Source organism: Eretmochelys imbricata, chromosome 2 (genome assembly GCF_965152235.1).
Source record: "Eretmochelys imbricata isolate rEreImb1 chromosome 2, rEreImb1.hap1, whole genome shotgun sequence".
In the NCBI taxonomy this organism is placed as follows: domain Eukaryota; kingdom Metazoa; phylum Chordata; order Testudines; family Cheloniidae; genus Eretmochelys; species Eretmochelys imbricata.
In genome coordinates this window covers 103,449,290-103,464,931 of record NC_135573.1, presented here as the reverse complement: position 1 = coordinate 103,464,931, position 15,642 = coordinate 103,449,290, and the positions used below count along the sequence as shown (strand labels likewise).

Genomic DNA, 15,642 nt, shown 5'->3' with positions numbered 1-15,642 from the left:
AAACGACGTATGAATCTTTAGCGCATCTGGCACAAAAATATCTTGCAACATCGGCTACAACAATGCCATGAGAACACCTGTTCTCACTTTCAGGTGACATTGTAAACAAGATTATCTCCTGCATATGTAAACAAACTTGTTTGAGTGATTGGCTGAGTGAACTTGCAGACTCCAAAATTTTACACTGTTTTATTTTTGAATGCAGCTTTTCTTTGTACATAATTATACATTTGTAAGTTCAACTTTCATGACAAAGAGATTGCACTACAGTACTTATATTAAGTGAATTTAAAAATACTATTTCTTTTGTTTTTTTTACAGTGCAAATACTTGTAATCAAAAATAAATATAAAGTGAGCATTGTACAGTTCATATTCTGTGTTGCAATTGAAATCAATATATTTGAAAATGTAGAAAACATCCAAAAATATTCAAATAAATGGTATTCTATTATTGTTTAACAGCATGATTAATCGTGATTAATTTGTTTAATCGCTTGACAGCCCTACAATATACTTTTCTTCACTTTCAAAAGACAGTCAGCATAAGCGTTAATAGTTGGCATCTTTATTGTCTAAAATATATTTAAAAAGCATCAACCTTTTCCACTATGATGAGGTCTCCAACTTGTATGTCTGAACTCTTAACTTGCACTTTACCTTAAAAAAAAGGAGAAGTTTAATCAACTTAAGAAAATATCAGCAAAATCACACGAACACAAATTGTACTTCAAGAGAATATTACTGTTTTGGGAAAATAACATTAGGGCTGAAAAAGCACATGGAGTTTTTCAACACATCTAGTACAAACCAGTTCTGGTCCTGACCAAGTCAGAAGTAATTACCTGTATTGCTGCAGAGTGCCCTAACTGAAATGAGCTGCTCGTCAAAGGCCAGTTACAAGTGGGCAGCTTTATACAATCACTAAAGTCATTGTTGCAATTGGCTGTGACTGACACTAATGCTGGCAGTCACAGTGGAGCAGATACACCAAGCTTTCAATGGTATAAACAATTAACTACTCTCTCATTTCAAAAGAAATACTTCTAGATCAGGAAGTTTGCAAAATAACTCTCTATCTTTTATCTGTCTGAAGTTAGAGGACTTCACTCTCCAGAGCCATCAGTCCAGTAACTGCTATGAATGCTAAATTAATATTTTAAAGAAAAACTCAACATTTATGTAATAATTTAAATCTTTAGAGCACTTTACAAACATTAACCAATAAATGCTCACACCAAGGTAGGTAAGGTAGGTAAGTTTCATTAGCACCATTTGATGGGTGCATAGAAAAGGCAGAGAGATTAAGTGACTTGCCCAAGGCCACAAAATGAATCATTGGTGGGCCTGAATTAAGAGTTCAGGAGTTCCTGTATGCCAGCCCTGTGCTCAAACCACCAGATAATATTGCTTTCCCGAAGGACCAAAAACACACAGACATACCTTGAAAATAGAAAGACTAACGCATCAAGTATTTATACCCTCTTACAAGAAAGAACTTCAACAGATATCAAGTTTTGCAACCCCTAACTAAGCAGAGAATTTTTTATTTTATATATAATATACATAAATAAAAGCTCAAGAATTGAAATACACAGCTAGACAACTGCAAACTTCTGTTTTCCCCTCAAATTTGATAGATTGAACTGGTATCATGTAGCTTACAATCAGATACTGATAATTATCGCCATTCCTCACATGTATTAAAAATAAAACCTTTTGGGGAATGAACACAAAGTGAAATTCTTGCACTATAACAAAAAAACTAGAAAAGAGTAATAAAACATGAATTTATTAAAACAGTACATTAGCAGTTTAAAATATTAACTAAGGAAAAGAAATATTATGGAAAGTAGGTTATTAATGCATGCAAGTTGTTTCATCTATCAGTGTGTAATTAAACAAAACAGAAAGGAAAACCAAATTGCAATCCAGAGAGCCAATTCTGCAAATCTTTATTTACCTGTGAAATCCCCTTATGTGAATTCAATGTAATTGCTCATGTGAGTAAGCAAAGATTTGCAAGACTGACATCAGCAATAAATATGTTTTGAGCAATTTTTGAAAACAAGTATTTTTAACTCTAAACATATAAATTGGTGATGGCTTAAAATTTGGGTGTCAGTCTAATTAAAAATAAATGAGCACAGCTCACTGAGTTATCATCCTTGAATACACTTTTCACAGCATCAGGATTTCTAAAACATGGAAACATCTGAAAAGAGAATTAAGAATTTTGTTTGAACTGAGCATATCCCTCTTCAAGAATGCCAGTCTTCATTACTGACTGATAAGAATCTTTTACGTATGTTTCCATTCCTGATTGCTATCAAACACCCCTCACCCTTATTTTTTTTTTAAATCACATCTTCATGCCGACCCTTAGAACCAGGGCTTTGGAGCTGTGCTCCGGCTCCGCTCCAGCTCCAGGCAAAAACCTGTGCAGCTCCACCGCTCTGGAGCGGCTCCACGCTCCAGATCCGGGCTCCGCTCCAAAGCCCTGCTTAGAACTCTACCACATCTTCAACAGTTGAAGGAAAAAAGTATCCCCTGACAGAGCAGATGATTGAAATAATTAATGCTTCATGCCTGCAGTTTTTCTGAGATGTCCAGCAGGAATTTCAAGACAACAGTGAATGTTTTCTGCGTAATAATTTTAGTCTGAATCAAGTCTACTAGCAGCACTAAGATCAACCACTAATATAATATTTTGACTATGCATCAATATGGTAAAACGCTACTACTTTGCACTAGCCAGTGAAGACCCTTTACAGATTACTGAATATTGACAATTAGTAAGTAACAATTAAAAGAATCAACAAAGTGGACCATAACATATACTTAACTAATTTATGCTAACAAGTTTCTAACACTATTAAAATATATCACAGTAAATATGCAATTTTGTGGAAGTAATTAATTCTTAGTAATGTGACCTTAGAATCTTTGAACGTGAAAATGGCCACGTTTTTGTATGAAATATCAAGATTTGGGTCAGTGACATGCAGACTATTAATGAAAGCTAATTCAGTAATTGTTAAACAGATGTGTTCTCATCTGTTGAAACAGTCCAAAATATCCTTCAATTGTTTGTTCTATTTTGCATTAATGTATTTTTTTAAGTCAAATTAGGGCTCCCAAAACTTAGCAAGTTTAGGTTCAGTAACATTAAGGGATATCTTAGGAAGCTGTACTTATTTTCAAGACTTCAAATTCACTTTCTATTTTTTAGTCACAGCAAATCTCTTGTTTTAGTTGGTTCCCACACTTTTTCCATCTACATTGCAGCCCTTTATTTTCTTCAAATTTTACAGCATATATATCCTAGTGTGTGAAAAAATCCAGTTGTAATAACTAATTAATACAATGTGACAGATATGGGAGTTGTAGCCTTAGACCTATGCCCTATATTCTGTCATTTAAGGCCCAAAGCATCCAGGGACACCAATCATATTGCCACTAATAGCACTCTTATTCAGTTTAAGGCTTTGAATTTGCCCTCTGTGGAATTCCCTCAGCCCCTCCCCCCCAAAAAAATCATGTTCTACTGGTAGCTACGTAAAGGATCAAAGGCCATTAAGTCTCACAAATAAGGAAAAGGAAAAGATGCAAAATCATCACAGTCTGTTATCATCACAGGGGTTATCTTAGGCAAGCAAGAAGTAACTAAGGTTGGCTGTAGGTATGTAGGATAGAACTTTCATATAATTTCACAGAGTCCTAACAAATCCTGGAAACTTTACTGTTCATAATGAGTTACCTAGACCATCACTTCAAGTTTAAAGGTAATATTAACATAGTAAGTCATTAATATTAAACAGTAGTGCATTTTGTGGAATGTCTTATTATACATTTATAATTTTATATTTCATGGTCATAGTTGAAGAAAACATGCTTAAATTTTGGTCTGTAGATCACAGATGATTATTTCTTCAAAATGAATTGGAAGACAGATAGGACATAGCAATGTCCTGTTAAAAGACATCAGTAGAACATGGCTCAGTAATACAAAAAGTAGTTTAAAAACTTGAAACATCTACAAAGAATACTTTCCTTAGTCTATCAGAAGGAAGAGTCATTATATACCATTTCAGAGAACATTAAAATAATGCAATATTACATCTTTAGTGAAGGCACATTTAGAGAAAAAACATGTTATTCACTGCATAAATTATTTTTGCAAACTATTTTTCCCTCTAAAAACATCTCACTAGCTAAAACATTCTTTACCATCTGTGTAATTACCAATAAAAAGTCCAAAGCTGTCAGAAGTGGCTGCGCATCTAGACTTTATAGTCCACCAAGGCGCAAGCCTTTCGCCTAAAGCGATATGCAGAATTGCGCAGAACTAGAACGCAGAAATAAGTGTCTATAGTAATTCATTATACTCTGAAGATAAAGACTTTTGAAGTGAATTGCAATGATTTAAAAACACTAATAAATATTTCATTTGTGCTAACAAGTATTTCCTACTAAAGACCCTAAAAGCAAGGTAAATAAAATATGCAGTTGGTGTAATAAAAAGGACACCATTCACCTTTTTATGGCACATGTTCTCTAATACATAAATATTATGCTGATAAAATAGTAACCTTTCTATGAAGATAGAATTTGCCAATAATATGACATGTGATTATATGATTTCTCATGCATTGTACTCTACTTTAAGGACTACCCCTTTCTGAGCTGGTCATAGCCCCTGCCCCTAACCACTAGTATAACAACTCTTGAATGGAAAGTGTTAATGAGTGCGGTGTTTGAAAATTTTACCAGACACCTACTAACCTAAGTACTCAACCTACTAATTAGAGTATATATGAAAAAAAAAAAATGGGGAGATGGGGAAAAGGTTAAAAGCAAGTACCATTCAAAGCCCCTGGACAGGATGCTGGTATTTCTACTAGCATGCTGTCACTGGGACTTTCTTTCAGGCTCTATCTTTCATATGGAGCCCATGGTTAGTATGTGTAACCAGTTTAGAGGTACAGGGAAAAGGAACTTCCTATATTTTCTCCCCAGTCTACTGCCTCTTTTCTGATGCAATGGGAGAATAGGGCCTGACTACACTTACTCACCCAATCTTCTGACTGCTACAAACGAGGAAGGAAAAAGAGACACAGTTACTCTATCTCCTCCAGACTGATTTTAGAGTCTTCCCGCGCATAAGTAATTCCAGTGATTGCCTCGGCTGCCATTCATAACTTTCCCAAGCAGCAGGATGAAATTAACATTATTCTTGACAATGCAAACTGTGTCCCAAGGGTTCTGAATAGTAGAAATGAAGCTGACTACCAACATGAGGGCTTTCTGTTTGCAGATTCAGGAAGGTATCACATGATCAATTCACATGTGACAGGTTCTGTTTAACTTCACAAAGACCAGATTTCCTTTTTAAGTTAAGAGTTTAAGTTTGGTAGAAATGGAAGGCTTTCGTCACCTTTTTCACTCATCCCAGGCTAGTGGGTTTTCAAGTCAGATAAATGTGGATCTATGCAAGATATTATGAATTAGAATTAAGAATTTCCACTGAGATGAAAAACCAATTTCTGAAGTTAACCAGAAAGAAAAACAAAGCAGTGATGTACATCCACAGCGCAATGATCATATAAGTCTGTTAAAGTTTTCTATTTTCTAGTCAACAAAATAACTAGTACCACTTTTAGGAAAGTGGAGAAAATTCCAGAATTATGTAGCTTATTGCTACATAATAAAAAATACCAATTGAAATATGTTAACATTTCATCTCTCTAAAGATGTAAACATTACTACATAGATCTCAATTCTTAAAATTACAGTGTTAATGAGATGCCTCAGTATGACAAAACATTCAGGCTCCGTAAGGAAACCTTAATATTTGTTAGGTACTATGTTTATAGTACACTGAAATATAATTGCAACTTGGAAAATTATTTCAAAAAGGTTAGAAAAAATATGAAATTGTTCCTATTTTAAGCAACTGAATACATATAAAAACGGTCCACAGAGAAACACATGCCACAAAACAGAGCAGTGACATTGCACCAGACAAGATGAAAAGCCTGAACATCCTGGTTTACAGAAAGAGCATGACCTGATGGGGAAGTAAAATAGAATATTTTGTTGCAAGACAGTTGTAAGACAATAATTGTTGCTAAGACTAATCTACACTAGAAGTGCTGCTGTAGCACGTCTGGTGAAGACGCCCTATGCCGATGGGAGAGAGTTCTCCCATCAGCATAATAAAACCACTTTCATGAGAGGCGGTAGCTATGTCAGCGGGAGAAGCTCTCCCACCGACATAGTGCTGTCCACACCGGCGCTTACTTCAGTGTAACTTAGTCGCTTAGGGAGGTGGTTTATTCACACCTCTGAGCAATATAAGTTACATTGACATAAGTGGTAGTGTGTACAAGCTCTTAGAAAGTTAACCAAGCACCCCACTATCTAACTTCGGGAACTGATAGTACTAATTGACCTACAGCTAGCTACTTGTTGCTGAAGGTGATTTTTCATTTAAAAAGGAATGAGCAAGATTATGTGTCAACCAGTAGGGAGTGGAGGAACAGGAGGATGGCTCCTGCATCTGTCTGTGCAACTGAAGTGACACTGGCTTCAGGGACACATATAAGGAAAATCCCATCAGCATAATAAAACCACTTCCATGAGAGGCGGTAGCTATGTCAGTGGGAGAAGCTGCTTGAAACGTAATGAGCAGAACCAAGCTTGTCAGTCACTGGCAGGGTGGGAGTGACCTAGCCCTTGTTCCTTTTAATTAGACTACAACTATCAAAGTTTTCTATTATCTAAAACACAAAAATAACTAATAGCACTTCTAATAAATGGGAGAAAATTCCTAGCTATTGTAGCCCTGGCATACTACGCCTAATAAGTTATTTAGGCCTTTCCAAGAAGTGATTATTAGGTCCATAGGCGCCCCACCAATTTTCCTCTGGAGTATTTCAATGACAACAGAAGCTGCTTTGCTCACGCACTGCTCTACAGGTATGGAGCTACGTGTGCCAAGAAAAACCAAACAAAACACACTATGTCCCATTGCCTGGGATGAGAAGTAAAGGGTATCTAAGGCCTGGTCTACAGTATGTGGTTATTTCAGAATTAGCCGAATTAATTCGAAATGAAACTGAAACCATCCACACGACCAAACCGTTTTTTTCGATTTAAAGGGCTCTTTAATCCGATTTCTGTACTCCACCTCAGCAAGTGGAGTAGCGCTAAAATCGAGATCGCAGTTACAGGTACTGTGGATGCAATTCTATGTTATTGGCCTCCGGGAGCTATCCCAGAATGCTCCCTTGTGACTGCTCTGGACAACACTCTCATCTCTGATGCACTAGCCAGGTAGGCAGTAAAAGCCCCGGGAACTTTTGAATTTCATTTCCTGTTTGGTCACCATCAGCACAGGCGACCATGCAGAGTCCACCATCACAAGAGACCACGCAGTCCTGGATTCACAGATGAGCTCCAGCATGGTCCGAATGGGAGGTACTGGATTTCATCGCATGTTGGGGGAGACGAATCTGTTATGGCAGAACTACATTCCAAAAAAAGAAACGCAAATACGTACGCTAAAGTCTCCAGGGCCATGATGGAAAGAGGCTACTCCAGAGACACAGAGCAGTGTCGTACAAAAATCAAGGAGCTCAGGCAAGCATACCAAAAAGCCAGGGAGGCAAACAGGTTCTCTGGGTCACAACCCCATACATGCAGCTTCTACCATGAGCTGCATGCAATTATGGGGGGTGATGCCACCACTACCTCACCACTGTCCGTGCACACCTGCAAGGGGGGAGTTGCACGGAACGAGGAGGATGAGTTATTGGAGGACGAAGAGGAGGACAGTGCACAGGCGGCAAGTGGGGAATCAGTTTTCTCCCCTAGCCAGGAACTAGTCTTAATGCTGGAGCCAACAGCCTCCCACAACTCCAAAGGCGGGCTCCTGGACCATGACCCTGGAGAAGGCACTTCTGGTGAGAGAGCCTGATCAGAGCGACGTGGTGGGGGGTGGAGGGAACCCAGCCGTGCTGGGCTGTTCGCGTTTAGTATAAAGGGCTCATCCCTGCTCAGAGCCTCATAGGAGTCATGTGGTAGGTGGGGGGGGGGGAGGGAATTGTATGTAGCTATCATCCCAGAGAGCCTGCAGGCCTCCTTTTATATGGCAAACCCACCAGGCATTGCTTGCTATGGGAAAGGGGGCCTGGCTGTTTGAAAACACTGAAATGAATGCAGAAGAAGCAGAACCCCACGTGCCCCTAGGGCTTACCATGGCTGACTGCAAACTGAATTCTGTTGCCCGGCCGTGTGTGATGGCTTACTCACACCAAAGTGGCAGGCACTTCAGTATAAGAGGCAAAATGCGACCTTGTACAAAAAGAACATGTGCTGTGTACTATGAATTGCCTGTTTCACTGAGAAAGAGTGTCCCCTTTGTTCTCTAAAATGTCACTTAAAATACTACCCTCCCTTTTTCTCCTCCCGCAGGTGCAAATGTTTCAATGTGGCCCCTATCTACTCCATCTGAAAGGCTGGTCAAGATTAGAAGGCGGAAAAAATGAACTCGGGACGACATGTTTACCAAGTTCATGCAGTCCTCCCGCACTGATAGGGCCCAGCTGAAAGTGTGAAGGCAAACAATTGCAGAGTCCCGTAAAGCGTTAAATGAACATGAAGAGAGGAGGGACGCATGCGATGAGAGCAGGCAGGATGCTATGGTCAAGCTCATGGGGGAGCAAACTGACATGCTCCGCTGTATGGTGGATCTAATGCGGGAAAGGTAGCAAGACCACAGACTGCCACTGCACCCCTGTATAACCGCCCTCCCTCCTCCCCAAGTTCCATAGCCTCCTCACCCGGATGCCCAAGAACACGAGGGTGGGGGGGGAGGAGGGAAGGCTACAGGAACCCACACACTCAAACCCAGATGATTGCACAAGCAGCAGAAAGCTGGCATATCCGAAATTTTGATTTGGTTTCTGGACTTGTCCTTCCCTCCTCCTCCACACTCCCCCCCCAGTCTATCTTCTGATTTCTCTCAATGTGTTGTGCAACAAATAATAAAGAACGGTTTTTAAACAATTGTGACTTTATTTCCTTTCATATATATATATAGGGGGCGGGTAACTTCAAGAGAAACAAACAACTGCCACACCGTACCCTGGCCAGTCATGAAACTGGTTTTCAAAGCTTCTCTGATGTGCAGCACGCCCTGCTGCACTCTTCTAATCGCCATTGTCTGGCTGTGCAAAATTGGCCACCAGGCGAGTTGCCTCAACCTCCTACCCCACCATAAATGTCTTCCCCTTACTCTCACAGATATTGTGGAGCACACAATAAGCAGCAATTACAATTAGAATACTGGTTGTGCTGAGATCTAAACGAGTCAATAAACTGCGCCAGCGCGCTTTCAAAGATCCAAAAGCACATTCTACCAACATCCTGCACTTGCTCAGCCTATAGTTGAACTTACTTACTACCTTACTAATGTCCAGGGTGCCTGTGTACGGCTTCACGAGCCATGGCATTAAGGGGTAGGCTGAGTCCCTGAGGATAACTATAGGCATTTCAACATCCACAACAATAATGTTCTGGTCTGGGAAGTCCCTTCCTGCAGCTGTTCAAACAGACCAGAGTTCCTGAAGATGCGAGCGTCATGCACTTTTCCCAGCCATCCCACGTTGAGGTGGGTGAAATGTCCCTTGTGATCCACCAGTGCTTGCAGCACCATGGAAAAGTACCCCTTGCGGTTTACGTACTGGCCGCCCTGGTGTTTCGGAGCTAAGATAGGGATATGCGTTCCATCTATTGCCCCGCCGCAGTTAGGGAACCGCAGCGCATTAAAGCCATCCACAATGGCACATTTCCCAAAGTCACTACCCTTGATAGCAGCTGGTCAATGATTGCATTGGCTACTTGCAGCACAGCAGCCCCCACAGTAGATTTGCCCACTCCAAACTGATTCCCAACTGACCGGTCGCTGTTGGGCGTTGCAAGCTTCCACGGGGCTATGGCCACTCGCTTCTCAACTGTGAGGGCTGCTCTCATTTTGGCTTCAGCGCAGGGGACAGCAAGTCACAAAGTTCCATGAAAGTGGCCCTACGCATAGGAAAGTTTCACACTTCCCTTTTCTTTACACTCATTTCCCCTTCTCCTGTTTTGCAGGACTGTCCAAGGGAAGAACTAATCCCACAACTCTTCTGAGAATTATCTCAAATATTCTAGAGCAAAGAGTTTGCCTTAAGTCTATTCTTTCTGGACCATGGCTTCTGACTAAAACAGATGGCCATCCTCTAAGAAGAAGAAAAGAAGTTTTCCAGATTTTTCCTCAATGTTATGATATTCCATGCTTCACAGCTTTAGGCTCATGATACTAGAGAGTGGGGAGACAGCTTAGAAAGGAAAGTGGGACTATAAAACTCCTGAAAGAAGATGCAGTACAGAGAGGTTAAATGTGTTTTGCGCCTTCTCTAGCTGGATTATTATGCTTTGCTTTTGACAGCTCTTCCAATTAAAGGGAAAGAGAAGAGGCATCTCTGAACATAAGGACATAAGAATGGCCCTAATGGGTCAGACCAATGGTATTTCCTTTTATTTTAAACTTACTGCCTATTAATTTCAATGACCCCTTCTTCATTTGTTTTGGGAAGGGGTAAATATCACTTCCTTGTTCACTTTCCCCACACCATTCATGATTGTACAGACCTCTATAATATCCTCCCTCTTAGCTGTTTCTTTTCTAAACTGAACAGTCCCAGTCATTTTAATCTCTCATCAAACAGAAGCTATTCCATATCCCTAATTATTGTTGTTGCCCTTTTCTGTACTTTTTCCAACTCTACATTTTCTGAGATGGGTGATAAGAACTGCATGCAGCATTCAACGTGTGAGTGTACCATGGATTTATATCTTATTATCTATCCCTTTCCTAATGGTTCATAACATTGTTAACCTTTTTGACTGCCACTACACATTGAACAGATGTTTGCAGAGAGTTATCCATGGTGACTCCAGAGTTATCCATGGTGACTCTTTCTTGAACAGTGACAGCTAATTTAGAACTCATCATTTTGTATGTATAGTTGAGATTATGTTTTCTAATGTACACTACTTTGTATTTATCAACACTGAATTTCATCTGCCAACATTCATCTGCCTTTATGCACTTCATCTGAGCTGACTGCTCTGAGGCAAGACATCCCTGCGCCAATCTAGCAAAAAGTGGTCTTGTAAGATACGTAGTTTCTTTAGCCTCAGAATATGGACCTAGTGTCTGATCACAGGAAGTGTAGGGCTCCATCCACACATTCCATAATATGGGAAGAAGAAAGGCAAATTTTTCCTTTCTACTTTCTCTATTTTTGCCCACCAAGAAGTGTTGAAGGGGGAGTAGTTGTTGCAGTGCCTAACTGAAAGAAAAGGTGTAAAAAAAACTCACAGATAAACCTGAAGCCTGGCTGCACAGCTCTGAAAGGACTTGATCACTTTTACATGCATCAGTTTTTGCTCTGCAGCAAATACATCTGGAAAAGCTTCCCTTAAACTGAAGAGGGTGAACAAAACTGATGGGATCTTCAGTGCCTGGGCCACTCCCATTCTGCTAGAGACTGACAGGTCTGGTCATTCCACTCTTAAGCCATGGCAGTCTGAAGACCTATTAAGGATCTGTAGCCCTTTCTATCTAGAAGACAAATTACCTTTATCGACTAGGACTTTGTTTTCGTAACAGACTAGGACAAGAAAATGAAAAATGTAGAAACCAGTTTAAGACATTCAAAAAACAGGCTAAGAAAGTAAACAAGAGACACCTGAGAAGATGAGTTCATGTGAAGGATATGGAAGACAAATGCATATTTGGCTCACCTATCTAAGAAAATCCAAGAATCTACTGATATTTAATCTCCTGAAACAAAGGAAGTGACAGAGAAGACCAATCTTAAATAGCACTTTTTATCAGCTCCGGATTCTCCTTATCCTATATATAACTAATAGCTAAGGCTTTTTTCTGGAACAGGCAGCCTAGTACATAGCAGTGAGTACCACTGACACTGAGAACTCTGATTCAAGACATTTTCTGATTAAAAACAAAAGCTCCAAAACATCAGCAAGTCTTAATGGGAGACCAGCATCCTGTAAAGTTGACATTTCTTATGCGAACAACTACAGTCAGGTCATAAGTTGACATTTCTTGGCTTTTTACTTGTCAGTTCACACTACCCAAGGGATAAGTCTTTACATAAATATCCCCCAGAGGTACTGAAAACAAAGTGTTTGACTATGACAATACTGCATATAGAGAGGCATTCATAAGTAATTCGCCCCGCAGTAGCCTCTTTTTTTGGTACATGTACTCTAAGCCCAAAAGTAAATTGCACAGCAACACAACACTATTACAACAACTGGATCAGCTAAAAGTGATTTTAAGAAAGAGAAATCAAGGAGAAGGGAGGATTGTTAGAGGTCAATGGAATGGATTCAGAATTCATCAACTCCCACTTTTCCTATCGACTTATATGTCCCTGGGCAATCTGCTTAACCTCTCTTTACCTCAGTCTTCACATATCTGAAATGAGAGCAATACCACCTACCTCAAAGGGGAGGTCTGAAGTTTACATGCTTGTAGAGCAATTTGAAATTGTTGTATAGATGATGCTATATAAATGGAGCATATTTTTAAAGTGCAGTTCTACTAAAAAAAGTTAATGTCTAAAAATGTCATCAATTTTCATATTTTATTGGGTCTTACGATCAGGTGTGCACAATTAAAAAATATTTTATTTTCAAAATAAGCTTTGCAAATTTAATCTAGAATAAGAAACTGAATTTCTTCATTCTCATGAATCATTGCTGCTAATAAAAATTCTCCAGGCCAAATCCTAAATTATACCTATGCTAATTATGTTTACAGGTGTAAGTATCTAATGTAATCGTTGATTTTGTCATTATCCACAAAAATACGCTTTTTCAATCCTGCTATGCTCTTCACCTCAGTTGTTGCTTCTGGCAACGAATTCCACAGATTTTGTGGGTTTTCTAAAAGTATTTTCTTTTGCCAGTCTTAAATTTCTTGTCTTTCAATATAATTGAATGTCCCCGTTATTACTGTCTTATTGGAGAGGGTAAAAAGGATTTACCTGCCCTATTCTCTTATTTATTTTATATACCTCTATCATGTGCCCCTGTATTATAGTCTCCTTTCTAATCTAAACTCCCCATATCTTTTCAATCTCATTTCACAAAGCAGTTTTTCCATGCCTCTAATCATTTTCTTAGCTCAGTAGTTGCACCATAGTTAAGGTTGTGATACACAGTTCAGTTTTAACATGAGCTTTTAATCTTTATTTTGTAACTATCTAATTGAAATAAAAAACAAAACAGAATAATAGTCATTAGTCACTAACCTATTCTGTAACTGTTTTTCTTCAAGATGTGTTGCACATGTCCATTCCACTATAGGTTTGTGCACACCCAGTGCACTAGAAACAGAGATTTTTCCCTTAGCAGTACCTGTCGGGGCAGCACATGTGCCCTTAGCACTCTCCTACTGCTGTTCAATTATATAAAGGACAGCACTGTCCCCAATCCTCTTCCGTTCCTTCTTACCTGATAGAGATTCTGATATAAAGGGGAAGGAGCATGACACATGGAATGGGCATGGGCGACACATCTAAAAGAACAACAGTTACAGAATGGATTAATAACCATTTTTTCTTGTTTGAGGGATTGCATGTATACATTACACTTCAGGTGACTCACAAGCAATTCAATCCGGCAGAGGGTTTCAGAGTCTACCTGAACAACGACTGTAGAACTACTTGTCCAAATTTTGCATCCCCTCTGATACAGCACAGTGACTTGTAAAAGTATGCACTAATGACCACGTTGCAGATTTACAAATGTCCCTGAGAAATACCTCAGTCAGGAAAGCTGTGGAAGCTGCCTGGGCTCTTGTGGAGTTTACAACCACCCTGCTTGGTGGAGGTACTTTTGCAATGTCACATCACAGACTTATGCAGGAAGAAATCCAGGATGAAATCTTTTGCGTAGAGACCAGAAGGCCTTTTATCCTGTCTGCAACTGAAATACACACCTGAGATGATCTAAATGATCCTGTTCTATCCAAGTAAAAAGACAGTGCTCTTCTGACATCAAGATCTGAAGTCTTTCTTCATCCTTATGAGAATTGGGTTTAAGGACAGCATGTCAGTAAGTATACTGCTTTATTGAGGTGGAACGCAGAGACCTTAGTACGGAACATCTAGGAGGATATAATATACCTTGTCCTTATAGAGCACTGTGTAAGGAAGGTCCATGACCAATGGTGGGTGAAATGCAGAGATAGATGCCAGGTGAACTCTAAATGAACTAGTTCTCCCCCAGGTCAGAGACCCTGTGGGTTGGGGGATGGGTTTTTGGTTTTTTTTTTGCCTTCCTCTTCAGCATGGGGCACAAATCATTTGCTGGTTTAAACTAGAGTAAATAGTGGATTCTCTGTAACTTGAAGTCTGTAAATCATGATTTGAGGACTTCAGTAATGCAGCCAGAGATTATGGGTCTATTATAGGAGGAGATGAGTGAGGTTCTGTGGCCTGCAATACTCAATAGGCTGCCTGTAGGCCAAATGAGGCCCACCAAGGCTTCCTGTGTGGCCTGCAAGTTCACCTTAAAAAATGTTTATAATTAAATTCACGAACCGAGATGCGCTGCCTATCGTTTGCCTAGGACTTCTTCAATAAGTAACTTAGTGACAGTACTTAATTTGTAATGAAAGAGGTGCTGTGGCACTGCCCTGGCATAAGTTAAGCACTGGCTGGGTGGCCGGAGAGCAGCAGCTGCTGGCCAGGCACCCAGCTCTGAAGGTATGCCATCACCAGCAGTAGCGCAGAAGTAGTAAGCATGGCAACACACCATACCATGCCACCCTTCCTTCTGCCCTGCTGCTGGCGGCGGTGCTGCCTTTAGAGCTGGGCAGCCAGAGAGCAGTGGCTGAACTGGCCAGGAGCTGAGAGGTGCATGGGCTATGAACTGTCATGCCTAGGAAGTGCCAGGTCTCAGCCCCGGCAAGCCCCAGCACAAATTAAGCACTGCTTACTGGATCTTGAGTTCTCGCGATAGCACTGGCTATGCTTGAGCTAGGACGCTACCTGTTTTTTCCATAAGTGATGGAAATGGAATAAAAAAGGAATGCAAGTGGGAGTAAATGTTGCAAAGTCGACAATGAAAGCCGAGCCTTTTAACCCAAACTGGACAGTGGATTTTTTTAGTATTATGCCACCTCATTTAAATGCAAAAGCTTTGTATTTAATATGCCAAATCACTGCACCCATCTATATAGTCGTCAACATGAGGCACCACTCTGAATCATCGCACAGTAACTTCAACGCAGCCCATCCTCCTGGCAATGTTGGAAAATGTGATGAAATTAAAAATCTGAAGTTTTTGTATCACACTTAAAACATCATTCTCAGAACATCAGCAACTATAAAGGAAAAGCAATAATTGCTTTTCTTCAGATAATGCTAAATACTAGCTAAAAAGAAAAAGCCTTTCCTGGATGCTGAGCTTCTGAAGGAGTGCACCTTGGAAATGCTGGAGGAGCTTTTTGTCAGAGATAAAAACAAAGATGACATTGTGAACCATTTGAAGCAAGTTC

General features: G+C 40.0%; 1 protein-coding gene across 2 annotated transcripts in view; it reads right to left on the bottom strand.

Annotated features, from left to right (window-relative positions):
* The window catches only part of ATP9B (ATPase phospholipid transporting 9B), a 294,054-nt gene that overhangs the window by 223,099 nt on the left and 55,313 nt on the right, over positions 1-15,642 (bottom strand). For both annotated transcript variants that reach the window (XM_077810530.1, XM_077810529.1), the window contains exon 6: positions 601-659. In XM_077810530.1, the coding sequence (XP_077666656.1) occupies positions 601-659 (59 nt within the window). The remainder of the gene's footprint in view (positions 1-600; positions 660-15,642) is intronic.